This window comes from Lissotriton vulgaris, chromosome 7 (assembly GCF_964263255.1).
Source record: "Lissotriton vulgaris chromosome 7, aLisVul1.2, whole genome shotgun sequence".
NCBI classification, from domain to species: Eukaryota; Metazoa; Chordata; class Amphibia; order Caudata; family Salamandridae; genus Lissotriton; species Lissotriton vulgaris.
In genome coordinates, this window is record NC_141695.1 from 433151910 (window position 1) to 433169538 (window position 17629).

The 17629-nt window shown below is 40.6% G+C and overlaps 1 protein-coding gene across 1 annotated transcript; it reads left to right on the forward strand.

The window, feature by feature from the left end:
- The first annotated feature begins 211 nt into the window (after nucleotides 1-211).
- CHLSN (cholesin) lies at nucleotides 212-16994 on the forward strand. Its single transcript, XM_086930420.1, has 2 exons — nucleotides 212-301; nucleotides 14549-16994. The coding sequence occupies exon 2, from the start codon at nucleotides 14582-14584 to the stop codon at nucleotides 15488-15490; it is 909 nt and encodes a 302-aa protein (XP_086786546.1). The 5' UTR covers nucleotides 212-301; nucleotides 14549-14581; the 3' UTR covers nucleotides 15491-16994.
- The last annotated feature ends 635 nt before the right edge of the window (nucleotides 16995-17629 follow it).

Here is a 17629-nt window from a genome sequence, read left to right on the forward strand (position 1 = left end):
GTAGTGGTGAATAGTAAAGTGTATGAGACTTGCACTGCAATTTAAGCGATTCATAGGATTTTCAAATAACATCAATGTTACTTTGAAAATGGTTATCAAGGGTACAATTATTTCTGTTCCAAGATGGCCTCCAGATTTACCAGAACAGGAAATGGGTCTGTCTTTTGTCCCTTTTCTTGGAATGAAATTAACTCAGCAGCCATGTTGAAACAGGCAGGAGAGGCGCATTACTGAATGAAACATGGTTAGCAGCATGGCCATCGGAGGTTCCTTGATGTAGATCATTCTACGACAGAGTAAGGTATAACCAAAGTGCTTTTCGTTTGGGAAACTTCTGAGACGTAGCAGTGGTTGGGGATGAGGACCAAAGGTGTGAAATAGAATAAAAAGTCATATTTTCTCATGGCGGGTGTTTTTAAAAGTTCTGAGATGGTTTCACGTGTCAGTGGGTCAGCTGGTCTTGTTTTAACATTTCCTTTTTTTAACATGACCAGGGAAAATCATTTTTTTTTTTTTCTTTCGAAGTTTATTTCTATAGCAAGGAGTCTTTTATTAATAATGCGCTGTTATTACAGAAAATGAGCTGTTGGTGTGTTACTTATCTTTTCATTATGTAGTGTCTGTTCGGTGTAAGCATTGCATATTGATCGTCTTTAGGTGGTTTGACGGTTGTCATTTAGTTTCTCGCCGAGACACCATGCTCCGAAACCCTGGACTTTCTTTTGACAAATTAATTGTATTGTCGTGGAAGAAGTAGGCATTTACAGGTAAAGATTGAGGCTGACTAGCGCGAAGCTCTCAGGTTCCCCAGGACCATTCCGTTCAGGTTTATTTTTTTTGCATTCTGGGCCCTGTGATTCTGGTTTTATAAAGTGGTAAACAGGACTGACTACAAATCCCAACGTGCAATGAAAAATACTAAACTGGATGCGCTACACACGCATGACCTGGAGGACTTGAGAGTTCTGGGGTTTCCATTTTTAGGTCTCGCCTGAGAAAGCGCATTTGCTGTCACTTGCACGATATTGTGAATAACTATAGGAGAATTAGAGCCTGCATATTCCTGATCATTGGTTGGCCCCTTCGTTACTTTAATTTCCTTGCTTCTTATTGGACAGCTGCAGTTAGGCTTCCTTCCTCTTCATGTGTTTATCCCTCCCCTGGACCATGAATGCATTACTTGTGTCCTTATACTGCTCCTTTTGATGGGCACAACTTTTTTATTTTCATTTAGGCACTCTACAAGATTATGGTTTTTGTTCTGCTGGCTCCCTCATGTGCTTCTCCGAGGGCGTCCTGGGCTCAGAACTGCTGACTTTTGAGCGGGGAAATGAGGTTTTGATCTTGGCTAGGCTCAACATCCTGTGATCCTGGGCCGATTATCCCCAGAGTACTTATAAAAAAGCATTTGCAATGCAATAGGTCTTGCATTGGTGTGAGTTAGAGTTATTGGAGTTGTAAATGATAATATGTTTACCTATGTATTTTGTTTTGGCGTGTAGTGGATGTATGTGGTGTGTTGTGGAATTATGTCGGTTTTATTGGAAATGTTAGTTGTGGAACTGTGTGTTGTGTAGTGTATTTGTGTAGTATATTTATGTGGCATGGTGAATAGAGAGTGGTGAGAGCTGCAGAGAATAGACAGAAAAAAAGAATGAGAGTGATGGGTAGCTTATGTAGGAAGCAGTTATTGAACTTGAGATAGAGGAGCAGAGATGGAAAGAAAAGGATAGAAGGCTATAGACGCATAAAGTGGGAGGTTTTGTGTATGTGGATTCACCCTAAGAGGAAAGCGTGGGTTTGAGGGACGGAAACAATGAAAAGTTACTGGGTAAAAACTGTGCTTGAAGACCTGAAGTTAACCACATGAAGAAGTGGGAATAGTGCGTGAGAGTACGAGAAAGATGGTTGAGAAAGAGTTCCAGAGAGAGAGACCTAGAGAAACATGTGAAAGGGGCACCTGAGGGGGGTGAGATGTGGCTAAGTGCACAGTGTGAAAAGGTACAGGAAGGTAGCCTGTGTGAGAAGGCAATATAAAGAGGAGACAGTGTGAGTGAGGGATTAGAGAGGGCAGTGGTATTTTGGGATGAGACTGGGGAGTCGGAGTGAGTGAGAGAGAGAGATGAGGGGAAGTGGGTATGTGCATTCCACCACACATTAAATACGAGCAGGCCCTTTGCAAAGAGTAAACACTAAACCTACCTACACATGAACATTCAAAGACCACAAAATAATGAACTATTAAAAATAACATTATAATTTAAAAAATGTAGCGAGTCTACATTTTCGTATGTATAAATGTGACAGATAAATGCAGCGTTTGCACAGTTTAACTTTTCTTTGTTTCTGAAGAGCAAAAATATTGTTGCATGTGGACAAACCCCTTCGCAGACAGGCACCATCATCAACTTTTTACACCCTAACAACGGGCTTCTTCGGATCTTGCAGGAATAATTCTGCAACTATTTCAGGGCGTCAAACTACCTGAAAAGGGGTTTGTAAATACCCAAGCACTCAAGTTTATTGTGTTTTATTGCCCACGTGCGAAGTGCGCAAATTGCTTTATGAGTTGAACTTTTTTTTTTTTTTTTTTAATGATCGCGGTTGTATAACCAAATCACAGGAACAGGTTGGTATTGTAAGGGAACTACACAAGAAAGCACATGTTGCTTATGTGAGTTTTTGGGTGTTCACCTATATTTATGGAAATCTCCTACAAACACTTCCATAAGAATAGATTTGCTCATGGCAATGCAATTTCCACCAAAGTGCCGTAGTTTTAACATGATCAAATCCCGTTTACAAGATAGGTGCCACCCACCACATTATGCGAATCGGGGGCAACCTTTCCTCTCTGCGTTTCCTAGCATGCACTACGGCAGGATAGACTGCAGAGCACCTTCTAAGCGAGCAGAAGTAGCAGACCCTAAAAGTGAATACTTTAATAAGCCAGGCATTTACCCAACACTGCAAAGGGGTGTCTGCCAACAAAAATCCGCACCTCCCAAAAAATGAGTGACATGGCGCATACAGCGAAAGTAAAACAAGTACTAGTATGCAACAAAAACAGGATGCTCTGAAATATCTGCAGCTGACATGAGTAATATCTTGGGAGTATTACAAGATGGGGTGTATATTTTTACGACAAGCTAACAAGTGCTATGGGGTTGGAACTATAGGGAAATGTGTACATTTGCCATGTTTTCCAGTTACACCTTTAAGGTTACCCCTTGAATAAAGGCGTCACGCCGAGTCCTGTGCTCCTAGTTAATGACGTAAGTGACTACTCGAGTGCAATTTTACTCAACCGAACCAATTGAACTAACGCGCAGTAACGTGTTGCTTCCTCCCCGGACCCCAACTCTACTGACCGTCTTGAAAAAAGGTGTTCCAATGAGATGATGGGGTGGCAAGGGACACCCGAAATCACACATACCAGTAGACCACATTCAAGAGGGAAACTCCTGGATTTGTATGCCAAAATGCCCTATTTTCACTGTTGGAGCGGCCTATGCTTCAATAGAAATCATTGTGGAAAATACATTCCCCCTATTTTATTAACAAAGTCTCCCACTAAAATGTTGGCATGATTGCTTAAAATGCAGATTAATAATTAAAAAAAATCGAAGGAGAACATCGTTGACATGGACACCTACATATGAAAGGGAGGCAGGATCATTGTTTGAGTGACGAGGAACAAAAGGGCGAACAGCTCTGAGTAACAAGTGTATCGAGTAACACTTCGGAGCCCCCGCCCAGGGGGGACTTTGTAAGAAACTAGCCAAAATAATCATCTCGCACGTTCATGCTGAGGGGCGAAGGACACTTTGAAGCTCTTCTTCAAGACAATTGGTTTGTCCCTTCTCTCTGCTAAAAAACGCACTCGCTTTTCTTTGCTAAAACTGCCTTATGACCACTTTAAGGCACCTAAAACAAAGCGCAAACTTATAACTCGTAGGACAAAGCAGACCTCGAACGCACTATACAAATATATATAAGCCTCTCGAGGATCGTCACATATTATCGTTTCCTAGAGGGTTTCACTGGCTCACATTACCCGGAGCAACTTATCCAGGTCTGGTTTTGTTTGGTTTCGGACTCTTGCATTTCTGCACTTTTCATTACAAACACAGAGCTGTATAGAGCAGGTTGCAAACAAAAGGCAAGACAATTTACCTACATGAAAAGCGGGTACTAATTTATCTATGCCTAACTCTTACCTATCACAATGTTGTTTTGCCTTTGCTGGGGTTGGTGGGCAAGCGCTGCTCCAGAGACAGACCCCGTACTATCTGGAAGTCCTACATAACGATCCCGGAGCTGCTCACCTGTTCCAGCCCGTCTCCAGCGCTGCAACCGAAGACTCTTCCTGCTTGGGATCCTGTCCATTGTCTCCGACACCGGACTTCAAGCCGCTAAGTTAAAAACGACCAATGGATATATAAAAAGGGCACATATATACATTGTGTACATATAAAAAGTGCAATGTAGAATATGCTATAAAAACAAACATTTTGCTCACTCAATGGAAAGGAGGGGGGAGGATTGGAAAGGAGGGTGAGGGAGGTGAGAAAGGAGAGGGACAGAGAAGGGAGGGTGGAGGAGCCCGGGTAAACACAAGACAACGAAAGCAAAACCGGCGGGCATGGTGCTGATAGAGCTGGGCTTTGTGAACTCTGCCTGAACCTTGATGCACGCAGAAACCTGATCTGTTACTACACGCCTCCTTCAGATAAGAAATACCTTCACGACAGCCGTGAAGCAAGCGATCCAGTCCGGAGGGGCCGTCCGAAAATTAGACAGGGTAGTAACCAAAAAGCATCCTTTTCAATGGCAAGCCAGCGTTTAGCATAAACTCTGACACTACTGTAGAAGACAGGAAGTCTTATTGAATCCAAGAATCAGGTGTTCATTAAAGAAGTTTATTTCCAAAGGTTTCCAATCACAAGAGGAGCGCCTCATCAGCCAGGAGTCCGACTAGCAACTGAAGATACACAACGGACCCCTGGCCTCTGAAGGCTTCATACATTTAAAAGAATACATTCTCTGACATTCTCTGCATGCGCTAGCGCATGCGATACCAATACAAACCCAGCACGAGATGAAAACACTTTTCAAATACATTACACTACATCACCTTCCCCCTTATACAGAAACACAAACAAAAACAGCAATAATCAATAAGAAATAAATTCATTATATCTTGCAGGAGCTTTTCTGATAAGTCCACTGCGACTACAAGAAGGGACAGCAGAATTATCAGCATTGCCAGAGGAAGGAGAAAAATCATCCGTGGAAGTGAGAGAATGAGAATCCAATTTAATATCTGGTTGTAACCAATGCATCCAATCACACCCCTCCTGAGTTGACAAATTTTTCCTCTTACAGATAAGTGCAGCTTGCTCCCCAGTCAATTTCGCCAATTGTCTGACATTCCACCAGCCCTTGTCACCCAAGAAAACAGCATTCTTGCTAACTTTAACAACCTGGACGGGACTTGAAAAAACAGAAATCCCTTTTGCAACCCTGTAGGGTTTCTTAATCATAACCCAGTCTCCCATAGCCATTTGAACATCCTTCACACTTTTGACTCTATTAAAATTCTCTTTCATCGCCGACTGCTTATGCTTAACTGTAGCATTAAGCTCATCATGATTCAACATACACTGATTTGAATCCATCCTACCCAGCCAAGAAGGAAATAAAGGAGAATGCAATATTCTTCCCCTCAACAATTCGAAGGGAGACACCTGAGTGGTGCAATGAGGAAAGACGTTATAATTCCAAATTTTCTTTTCCAGAAATTTAAAGACATCCACCCTAGAGGCCAATGCAGTTTGAATACCTTCCTTCAAAATCTTATTCCCACGTTCCACTAAACCATTGGAATAAGGGGAATAAAGCGCCGCTTTAAGTTGTTTCACATCATGAACCTTCAAAAATCTACACATTTTGTCTGACACAAAATGAGTCCTGTTATCCGTAACCAAAACCTGAGGTGCCCCTTCCAGTAAAAACACCCTTTCCAAAAAAGAAATAGTATTATCCGAATTCGGGGCCTCCACGAACCTGTAATACATCCACTTTGAAAAGTAGTCAATAGCCAAAATAAGGTATCTTTTCCCCTCAGGAAGTACATTATACAGACCTGAAAAATCCAGACCTACTTTCTCCCAAGCAACCTCAGGAAATTCAGAAGGTTGCAATGGAGAATCATGTGTTTTCCAATGCTTATCCGACAACAAGCATTCCTCACAGCTGTTTACTAAAGCCCTCACCAGGGCATCAATACCCGGCCACCAATAATGAGATTTAATCCTCATGCATGTTTTCGTCACACCCAAGTGACCATTGTGCGCCAGCTTAACAATAACATTACTCAAACCGCTAGGTGGAACAAATATGTCACCCCTCAACAAGACGCCATCTTTCACAGAGAGTTCCTCAGCAACTTGAGCAAAATTCTTCAAGTCCCCCGATAAATTCCTCATGTCAGCCAAACCTTAGAAGAAAACTCCACCGCTTGAGACAAAATGACATCCTTCAAACTAGCTTCTTTCCAGTCCTTTTCAAAAATGGCAGAACTCAATTCCTCAACGGCATCTACCACCGACACACATTCCACGTCCTCCTCCACCATATCATCGTCATCATCCTTATCCATCAACATCCTGGATAAACAATCAGCCCTGAAATTTTTACCACCGGCAATATACCTTAACGCGAAATTAAACTCTTGAAGTTTAGAAACTAGTCTGGTTAACCTAGGAGAAAGACTGTTAGAACCAGACACCTTGCTAAAAATAAAAGAAAGAGGTTAATGATCCGATAACATTACAAATTTACGACCCCAGATGTACATCTTAAATTTCTGAGCAGCCCACACACAGGCCAACGCCTCTCTCTCAATTGTGCTATAGTGTTTCTCAAAATCTTTCAAAGACCTTGAAGCAAAAGCTACAGTTTGCTCATTTCCATCCACCTGCTGACTCAACACTGCACCCAAACCTTTCATACTAGCGTCTACTGAGATAACACAGGGAGGATCATCCCTGAATGCATGAAGTGACCGCGCTGAAACAATCAACTCCTTGACTCTAACGAAGGATTCATCCAAATCCTTAGACCAAATGAATTTCTGACCTTTCTTAAGAAGTAGACGAACTGGTTCCACCACCTGTGCATAATTTTCCACAAACCTGGCATAATATCCTGCCAGCCCTAAGAAAGAACGCAGAGAATCTTTATCCCCCGGAGGTTTGGCTTCCATAAGAGCTCTGACAACAGAAAACTTTGGCTTGATACCGGACTCCGAAATCATATGGCCCAAGTATTCCAACTCAGACACCCCAAACTTACACTTGTCCTCTCTCAAGTCATCCCTCTTCCACCCAGAATGGACAACACTTTTCTCAATAAAATGTTATGTTCGTCCATTGTCTTTGCAAAAATTAAAATATCGTCCAAATACGCTTGAACCCCCACCAGATCTTTAAAAAAGGAATCCATCAATCTTTGAAAAACACTGGCTGCCGATGCTAACCCAAACGGCAGCCTCAAAAACTTAAAAGCGCCGAATGGGGTAACAAAGGTAGTCAGCTCTTGTGAATCTTTTGACTAGGGGATCTGATGATAAGCGGATTTTAGATCCAAAAGTGAAAACCATTTAGCCCCACCTAGATTTGCCAACAGTTCCTGAATCTTTGGAAGAGGGTGACAGTCAATCTTAATATTTTTGTTGAGACCCCTGAGATCCGCACATAATCTTTTGTCGGGCTACGACGATGGGAGAGACCCATTGAGAGGATTCAGAGGGTTCAATAATTTTGTCATTGCATAAATCCTCAAGCATTTTCTTAAACTCTGCCCTGACACTCAAAGGAACTGGACGTACCTTATAAAAATCTGGAGTTGCCCCTGGAATTAATCTAATTTTGTGTTCAGCCCCTTTCACCAGACCAATTTTATTGCAAAAAACATTCTTGAATTCATTCAAAAGATCCACTTGATCAATTTTTGCTTCTTCTACAAAACAAACAGGACACTCTCGCACCTTAATAGGATTTTCATCACCTGGGACCAGATATAAACCCATCTTAGCTAGGTCCTTCCAACCCACAATATCCTTTCCTTTTATCGCAACATAAATCTTAGTAACAATAGATCTCCCAAGAACTTGTAAATTTCCCAAGAAAAAACCCAACATATCTATATCTTTCTCTCCGAAAGCTTTCGGGTTGACATCAGATTGTGTTAATTTCATATCTCTCCCCCACTTGTCGTAAAAAGTAGTGTCCCGGAGAATTGTAATGGGCGAGCCCGAATCCGCCATTATATGTACATTAATGTTATCAATTGAAGCTTCACATATAGGCCCCTTAATAAAAACAGAACCCTCATCAGCATCCACCATTAACATAAGGTTGTCCAAATTTTCACAACATTCATCCATGTCCACATAGTTAACTTTAACTGGTTTCTTTTGAAACCTACATACTTTTTGAAAATGGCCAATTTTCTTACACAAAACACAGCGTTTATTAACAGCTGGACACCCTTTAAAATTCCCAATATGGAATTTAGATCCACACCTAAAACAAAAGTTTTGTTTGTTTTGATTAAAATTCGGTTTACCTTGCCACTTCTCTTTATTTTCTTTACCAGCAATAGCATATAGACCTTCCTCCGTCATCTCCTCAGAAACAAAATTTACTTTAGGAGATGAATCAACCATCATTGCCTTTGTAGAAATTATCGATCTTTTAATACTAAGACTCAGATCAATAACTTCTGATAAAGACGGATTCTTACAACTGAGAATCCTTTCTTTAACTTTAGGAGAAGCACAATTAAACACAAATTGGTCACGAATATAGTTATCAAGCAGAGGACCAAAATCACAAGTAATTGCCAACACTCTTAAAGCAGAAATATATTCATCAATTTCTTTCGTCTTCCTTTTGTTTTCTTTTATAAAATTTATGTCTCTCTAACATAATATTAGGAGATTCCTCAAACTGTTTTTTTAATCTTGCAATAGCCTCAACATATACATTCCACTGACTATCACCAGATTGACCAGACGGAGGAGGAATAGGTATTAGACTCTTAAAAATAAGTTGTGCCGCTTAACCTAGACTACCAAACAAAAGAGCAAACGTCCTAGGAGGTGAATAGTCAGCAGCATCAATAGCCATAATGTGGTTCTCAAATAAGCCAAACCACTCCGACCAAAACAAAGTAGGTTTTCCAGTCTTTTCGAGAAAAGGAGGAGGTGAGTGACTTCTCTAACAGCATACATGTTAAAAACAAAAAAAATCACAGAATTCAGTAACCACCAAATAAATAAAGTGATGTTGAAATCACTAGTAAAGAGATCGCATAACCCAAACCAAAAGTGAAGAAGACTTGGTGAGCTAATTGTTCACACAGTACCAAAAAGACGAAGAAATGTCTTCCAGAACGATAAACCTTCCACTTGCATGAAGAGAAGTGTGTGAATCGCCGCTAAGCAGATCACACGTAAACTGAAGAACTGAAGTTTTCAAAACTTCACCAAAATGGCCGCCGAACGTAACGCGCAACGTGAAACATCACACGTATTCCCAGCATGCACGGCGAATAGGAAATTACCTTGTGACAAATATCATGTGACCCTCCAAACGAGTTAAGAAATCACACACAAATCACCACAAATCCGACCCCTCGACAACTCTGCTCCTCATCAAGACGCAAACACCTCTGTAGAGATTCCAGGAAAATTCCTTGCCCCAAAATAATCCTGAGATGTCGAAAAAGAAAACAACTTGTAGAAAATCAATCCCTTTCTTCTCTGTACGAAGATTCCCAAAGCGTCACAGAGATAAAAAGGTCTCAAACGCTGAACGCGTAGAAATCCAAGAAAATCACCAAACTGTAGAGCAATCCCATTGCGTGGGTCGGTGATTGGAAACAAAATCCCGATCGTCGCCAATATGTAGAAGACAGGAAGTCTTATTGAATCCAAGAATCAGGTTTTCATTAAAGAAGTTTATTTCCAAAGGTTTCCAATCACAAGAGGAGCGCCTCATCAGCCAGGAGTCCGACTAGCAACTGAAGATACACAACAGACCCCTGGCCTCTGAAGGCTCCATACATTTAAAAGAATACACTCTCTGACATTCTCTGCATGCGCTAACGCATGCAATACCAATACAAACCCAGCACGAGATGAAAACACTTTTCAAACACATTACACTACAACTACCCAATGAAAATGATGGGCGGGGGCGCGCTGCAACGCTAGGCGAGACCTAAAAACTGGGGAGAGATAAGGAGAGGCTTGTAATTACGCTATTTGTTTGTTCCTACAGGCTGTTTTGGGGTTGAATTGACATTTTCTGTCTCTAAGGGCAAATTAAATATTATAATTGTTCCTGTGGCGGTGGGTAGTTGTAGCCCAGCCTTTCACAGACTTGATTTAACAGAAGTTTATAGCTGCATGGTATGACATTTTCTGTCTCTGAAAGGTAAATAAATACTATAATTGTTCCTACTAGATCTGGCAAGTTTTCTGATAAAATAGTGTTTTGGCTGTGGGTAGTTGTAGCCCTGCCTTTCAGATACTTGATTTAACAGAAGTTCATAGCTGTATGGTAAGATCCTTGCCTTGGGTCTATGGGTTGCAAGCATTGCTCACGGGTATGTGTATGAATGCAAATGAACCTCATTTGATTCCTGTTCAAGCTGCACAACAAAGTTCATCACTGAATGAACCCAATAATCGAAATATATATATTTCATCTTCACTTTTTTCACTGTTTGCTCCTTTACTTTTCTCCTGGTTTTGTTTGTATGTCAACAATCCATTTTATTTATTCCCATTTTTATGCAAAACTCTCCATAAAAACACAGCAACAAAGTCAGTTTTCACATGTCGCGCCTTTATTTTAAAAGTTGACCAATGCATTTCGGGATACTTCCCTTCGTCAGGGGTATCTAAAATACAAAAATAGATATGTGAAACCATCAGCATCATTGTTTACACACCTAATTACTTTCACATACTGAATACTTCTATTTTACTGCACTCGTTTATGCAAAATTCCTATTGACTGAAACATGCTGCATGTACCACAACCAAAATCCGTAAGAAAACTGCTATTCTATTTTTTACCATATTCGCCAACATGAGCAATCCCTGTTGCCCATTCTAACTACTGCAACCTAGACCTCTCACTTTTCTAACATTTAGTGCTTCCATAATGTTTGTACCACGTAGTGACCCATAGAACCCCTATTTTATGATATTTACAGTGATGATCACAACACACTTACCGGGACATGTGTTGATCTTCACTCCTAAAAACCCAATTTAGCCCAATTTTTACATAGCTCGACAAAAATGTTAAACGCCATTCTATTTTTGGATTTTCCATAGTATGCCCCCGCGCATCTCTCCTTTGTCAATAGTAACAGCACTTAGGGCCCGATGTAGGTAATATTGATTTCCCGATTTTTAATTACCGAATTTTACCGATTCGGTAATTGAAAATCGGTAAATCAATGTGCTTGACATGTAGGTATTTCCAGATGTGGAAATACCGATTCTGTAACATTCGGTATTTACCGATTCTGTAAATACAGAATCAGTATTTCCCATTGATTCCGATGGGCTTCAAAGCCCATAGGGATCAATGGGAAATACCAATTCTGTATTTACAGAATCGGTAAATACCGAATTTTGCAAGGGTGCAGGGGGTGTCATTTTGACACCCTCTGGCACCCCACAAATAGGCATGTGCGCCATGTGGCACACAGACATGCCCTAAGGGCATGTCTGTCTGTCACATGGCTAGGTGTGCATGCACACCTGAAATCGCTATTTTACCACACAATAGGATTGTGTGGTAAAATACCGATTTTGTAGGGCCTTGGGACTCAGAAGAGTCCCACCTACATCTGAGATTTACCGAATCGGTAAAAATACCGATTCGGTATTTTACAGAATCGGTAACTTTACCAAATCGGTAAAGTTACCGATTCTGTAAAATTGTGCCCCTACATTTCAAATCATGTATACCGGTCGGTAACGGCCGAAAATACCGATTTTCGGCCGTTACCGACCGACCTACATCTGGCCCTTAATGTTAGGCAGGTGAGCGGTGTAGGTTGCAGTAGTTAGAATGGGGAACGGGGATTGCTCATGTTGGCGAATATGGTAAAGAGAGGAAGATCTCTTCCCACAGAAAAGGCAGACTGCTTCTAAAAGCATGCTCTTGAATGCTTGTTTTTTATTACTTTGTTGTGTAAATCAGATGCTTTAGCCTCGGAACGTTTGTGATATTTTCTATTTATGCCTCAGTACCTTTCTTTGTACTTTTTTAGGCATTAACTGATTTTTATTTATTTATTTTCCTCAACTTAAATATTTGGTCATATGATCAAATTCTGAATGTTGTAATAAATCTTGCATGTTAAAAGTAAAGTTAATATACAAGCGCTTTGCTATATTTTACTACTAAACGCGAGTGCAGTTACCTTGCAGACAACCGGGTCTTGATTTAAATGGTGCAACAGATGCAGTAGCACCGGACCCAACAGTTGACTCCTCTATGCACATTTATATTGCTATATTTGACTACGAAACAGGCAGTCACAATTGCAGTTACTTTGCAGTTAAAAGGGGCTTGATTTGAATGGTGCAGCCGGTGCACTGGCACTGGGGTTAAAAGCTCTAGGGATCCCACTAAACCCAGATTATTGCTAAAATGTAAAACTAAACAGTCAGTCACAAGTGCAGTTACCTTGCTGACAGCAGGGTCATGATTTGAATGGTGCAGCAGGTGCAGTGGCATCAGGCCTAAAGTTGTCAGAACTCCTGTAAACACATAATATTGATATATTGTACAACTAAATAGGCAGTCACAAGTGCAGTGATCTAGCAAGCACTAGGGTCATGATTTAAATAGTGCAGCAAGTTCAGTAGCACTGGGACCAAATGCTCCAGGCTCCCCACTAAACATCTAATATTGCCATATTTTATACCTGAACAGGCAACCACAAGTGCAGTTACCTTCCAGACAACAGGGTTATGGTTTGAATGTTGCAATAGCACTGGGCCCAAAACTTGTCAGAACTCCTCTAAAAACATAATATTGCTCTATTTGACTACTGAACAGGCAGACGCAATTGCAGTTAAAAGGGACTTGATTTGAATTATTCAGCAGGTGCGGTGGTACCTAGCCCAAAATTTGCCAGGACATCCTTGAAATGCCAAATACTGCAATATTTTACTACTATACAGGCAGACACAATTTCAGTTATCTTGCAGTTTAAAGGGGCTTGATTCAAATGGTGCAGGAGGTGCAGTGGCACCAGGGCCAACAGCTCTCGGGACTCAACTAAATGGAGAATATTGCTAAAATATACTACTAAACAGGCAGTCACTAGTGTAGTTATCTAGCAAGCACTAGGGCCATGATTTCAATGGTGCTGCAGGTGCTGTGGCACTGGGGCCAAAAGTTGTCAGAACTCCTCTAAACATCAAGTATTGCTATATTTAACTACTAAATAAGTAGTTACAAGTGTAGTTACCTTGCAGGCACTAGGGTCATGATTTCAATGGTGCAGCAGGTGCAGTGAGTGACACTGGGCCCAAGTCTCTAGGAACCCCTCTAAACAACAAAATCCAATATTTTACTACTAAAGAGGCAGTGAAAAGTGTAGTACAGTCATGATTTAAATATTGCAGAAGGCGCAGTGGCACTGTGGCAACAAGTTGCCATAACTTCTCTGAACACTTAATATTGCTATCACATCAATTAATTATATTATTTCCATCTTTCATTACATTTTTCAAAATGTTGCTCTTACTTACCCGCACTATTCCACTAGTAACAGCACAATATGTTGCCTTTTTGTGCATAAACAAGTCATAACACTTTAACAGACTTTCTGTAACTTATATTGTACAACTACTCAGCAAGCTACAATTTACAACAAAAAACATCTTATTATTAATCACGTAGACGAAACCCAATGCTTGTTTATATTTGTAATACACATGTCGAACAACAAAGCAGAAATATGGAATTAGTGCAATGCCAGACTAAATTTGTTCCATTTGTAAAGTCTAGTACAATTGTCATGTTATGTACTTCACTTTATTCTAATCACTGTAATCTAAAAGCAAAGTTAATTTATTGGGGAGCAGTTACAAATGATAGTGAAATGTGTGAGGGCGAGACAAAGTATCAAGGATGTTTGTATGTGAATGCTGCAAGTGGTTCTACGAATATTACATGTTTCGCCTATGTGTTGCATTCCACAGTTCATTTCTTTTCTACATGATGACTATACATTTCCTTTATGTATGTTTTGTCTTCCCTTGCTTCCTGTAAAGAATCATGAAGTGCCTTACAACAAGCTTGTCCTGTCTGTGGAATAGTGGTTAGCACAAACGGTCTAAATGATGGCTAAGGGCAATATTTGCTTGTAACACGCACAGGTTTGATAAAGCACAACTTTTTTTGCAAATAGCATTTCTCTTTTTTATTTTTGTTTATAGGCTTGAGAGTTGAACCATTGGCCAGCCAGCAAAATGGGCAAAAACCGGAAGAGGCATGCAGAAAGTGAGTCGTCTATCAACAGGCCACGGAAATCCACAGAGAACTTTCTTCCAAAGAAAAAGAAAGTGTGTGAGGAGGTGTCCTTGACATCAAAAGGGATAGAGGATGAGGAAGCGCGAGAACGGACGATGAAAGATAGCAGGGAGCTGGAGAGAAAACTGAAGAAAGAGCAGAAGAAGCAGAGGCGAGAGGGAGTTGTGTGCACCAAACTACTCGACAACACCTCTGAAGCTTCACGGACATCAAAAGGGATGAATAAGATTAAGATGGGACAGCCGGTGGCTGTGGAAGAGATGACCTCTGACAAGAAGAGGATATTTGAGAGGAAACTGAAAAAAGAACGTAAAAAGAAGGAGCGATTGGGAGCGGATGGTGGGTGTACTGAGGCAGCACATGTCAACTCTGGGGCTTCTCAGGCCTCAAACGGGGTAAAAAGTGTGGCAAAGCTAAAGACTGAGGAAGACCTGACCCCAGAAGAGATGAGGATAATTGAGAGAAAAATGAAAAAAGAACGTAAGAAGGAGGAGAAGAAGCTAATGCGGGAGGGTCATGTTGACACAAAGAAAGCGGAGCCGGAGAAGCCCTCGGGCTGTGACCTAGCGCTGCAGTATCTGACCAGCTGGGCCCAGAAGGCGCAGAACTGGAAGTTCCAGAAGACCAGGCAGACCTGGCTGCTGCTGCATATGTACGACTCGCAGAGGATCTCCAGGGACCACTTCACGGTTCTGCTGGACTACCTGGAGGGCCTGAAGGGCAGCGCCCGTGATCTGACTGTGACCAAGGCGGAGGCCGTACTGAAGGAAAACGAGGCCAACACAGAAGACAGCTCTGGGCTGGAAGTGACTGAGCGAGCCAGACAAGTCATCCAGCTGCTCTCATGAGGCCTCTTGAACACACAAAACTGTTCTACCCAATGTCAACTGTAGTAGCAACGTTGGAGAACTTACGCTGTCTGGTGTGAGTAGGCCATCCAGCTCTGTTCATAATTGGGCATTCTGAGACATGCATCTTGATGTGTCTCCAAATGCAGGACTTCTTGTACCGGAATCTAAAGAAAAGTACAGGACTAGATAAAACCTCCAATAAGTGACCTGGTGCAACTCCTGGCCAGTATTTTAGAAGATGAATTTTCGCGTGTTTGTTGACTCCTTTGCAAATGCTAAAGGTGAATCTAATACTGGCCCTGCCTTTAGGCTTATTAATGAGTTAGCATTCGTCTATACATGTAGCCATTAATAAAGGCCTATGTCAGTGCCACTGTCTTTGAAGGTATGCTTTTGCTAGCCTTTATGCTGTGGGTCTAGTTTTCCCAGACTGTATTCCAGTGTTTTTCATCAAGTAACTATACAGTCCTCGTCCATAAGTTGCACATTTCGGGTGATGCTTCTGCAAATTATTATGTTATGTTTTTAGTAATTGATTATTCTGTTGGAAAAAAAGAGGCCTGGAAGTATTTCCCATAAAATATTCTGTACAGTCATGATATTCTATTATTTTGTTGACCATAGTTTATACACCTGTCGTATTGTGTGTGATGGATGTATGGCAAATGTTTGACAATTATTTTCTTGAAACATAACCCTCTGCTCATAATACTCAATTTTTTTTACAGCACAATAAAACATTGGGTAAAGAAATACCCTGAGGATAATAGTATTTGTAGGTATAATTAAAGTAATCTATTGATATCTTATTGAAATCCTAATTGTAAAATGTCCTTGAATATCTGTTCACCCAGATGGCGAGCACTTCTATCAGTCTACACGTGGGTATGTATTAGCATTCCAATACCATGCTGTCATTCATCTTTGTTTATGGGGTGATTTAATGTCTTTCACCAGCAGATCTCAAGCAACCACCAAAAATGACTTCTCAATACACCTAAGAGTCGGTGATACTTTAAACTTTTTCGAGTAAAACTATTCGCCCCAGATGACGGATTGAAGGAGATTATTTTCCCACAATCAAAAAATAGTAACGTTTTCCGATTAATATATATACATTCAAAGCTGTAAGTTTTGCTGGGTTGTGTCTCATTTGAGGATGAAATATTTGTTTGTGATTTCATTAATGGTTTTTACTGGAGGAATTATGACAAATTTTCCCATTTTTACAAATATATACAGGTGAAAATGTGTTTTCATCTCAGTATTTTTAAACATGTAAAAATATAGAAAGAATGTCTATGAGTAACTTTCCATGCTGATAATAAGGGAGGAGATGTGGTGTAGTAGCTCAGGTGCTGACTTTGAAACCTAGGGTTGTGAATTCATATCCCGGCTTTGTCACTTGACTGAAAATCTTCAAATTCTTGACAAATGATTAAATCTCTGTGCTCTTAAAATTGTAAAAGTGTGAAAAATTATTAAATTATATGAAAAGTAATGTCTTTGTGCAATTCACCAACTAATATTATACCTTTTTATTGCATACCCCCTCTCCTTACTCTATTATGTAAATTCCCCTTTTGTACGTAGCCAGGTTTGGATTCAGATCTTTACTACAATACTAATGCTTCTTTCCAGATGAATTTAGTGTTTTAATATACAAAGCTGCTCAGTACTAAAACCAGATAATCATCTGATTGAGGAAGTATGTTTATTGGTAAAATAAATGTGAAAATAGACTGAACACATGATGTATGAACAGTTGTTGATAAGAAGATGGGTCAAAATAAATATGGATAAATGGAGACTGAAATGTTAAAAAATAAACATCCTAAAAATCGGAGCACTATTCATGAGTATGACACAGGTGCGATTAATACTTTTGACTGAAATTAATGCAGACTATGAGGGAACCTTTGAATCCATGTCTTGGTGATCTCGAAAATGTGAACAAAAAGAAGTTGAGTTTGTCTACAAATGTAAGAAAATGGTGAAAAATAGTTTTTTTAACCCCTTCGTGCTAGGCCTTTCTCCCCCCTCTCCCCATGCTAAACCTTTTTGGGGGGTTATTTGGGGCAGTTTGCGCTTAAGCCCCTGTAACTTTTTGTCCACATATGGTGTTCACACCAAATC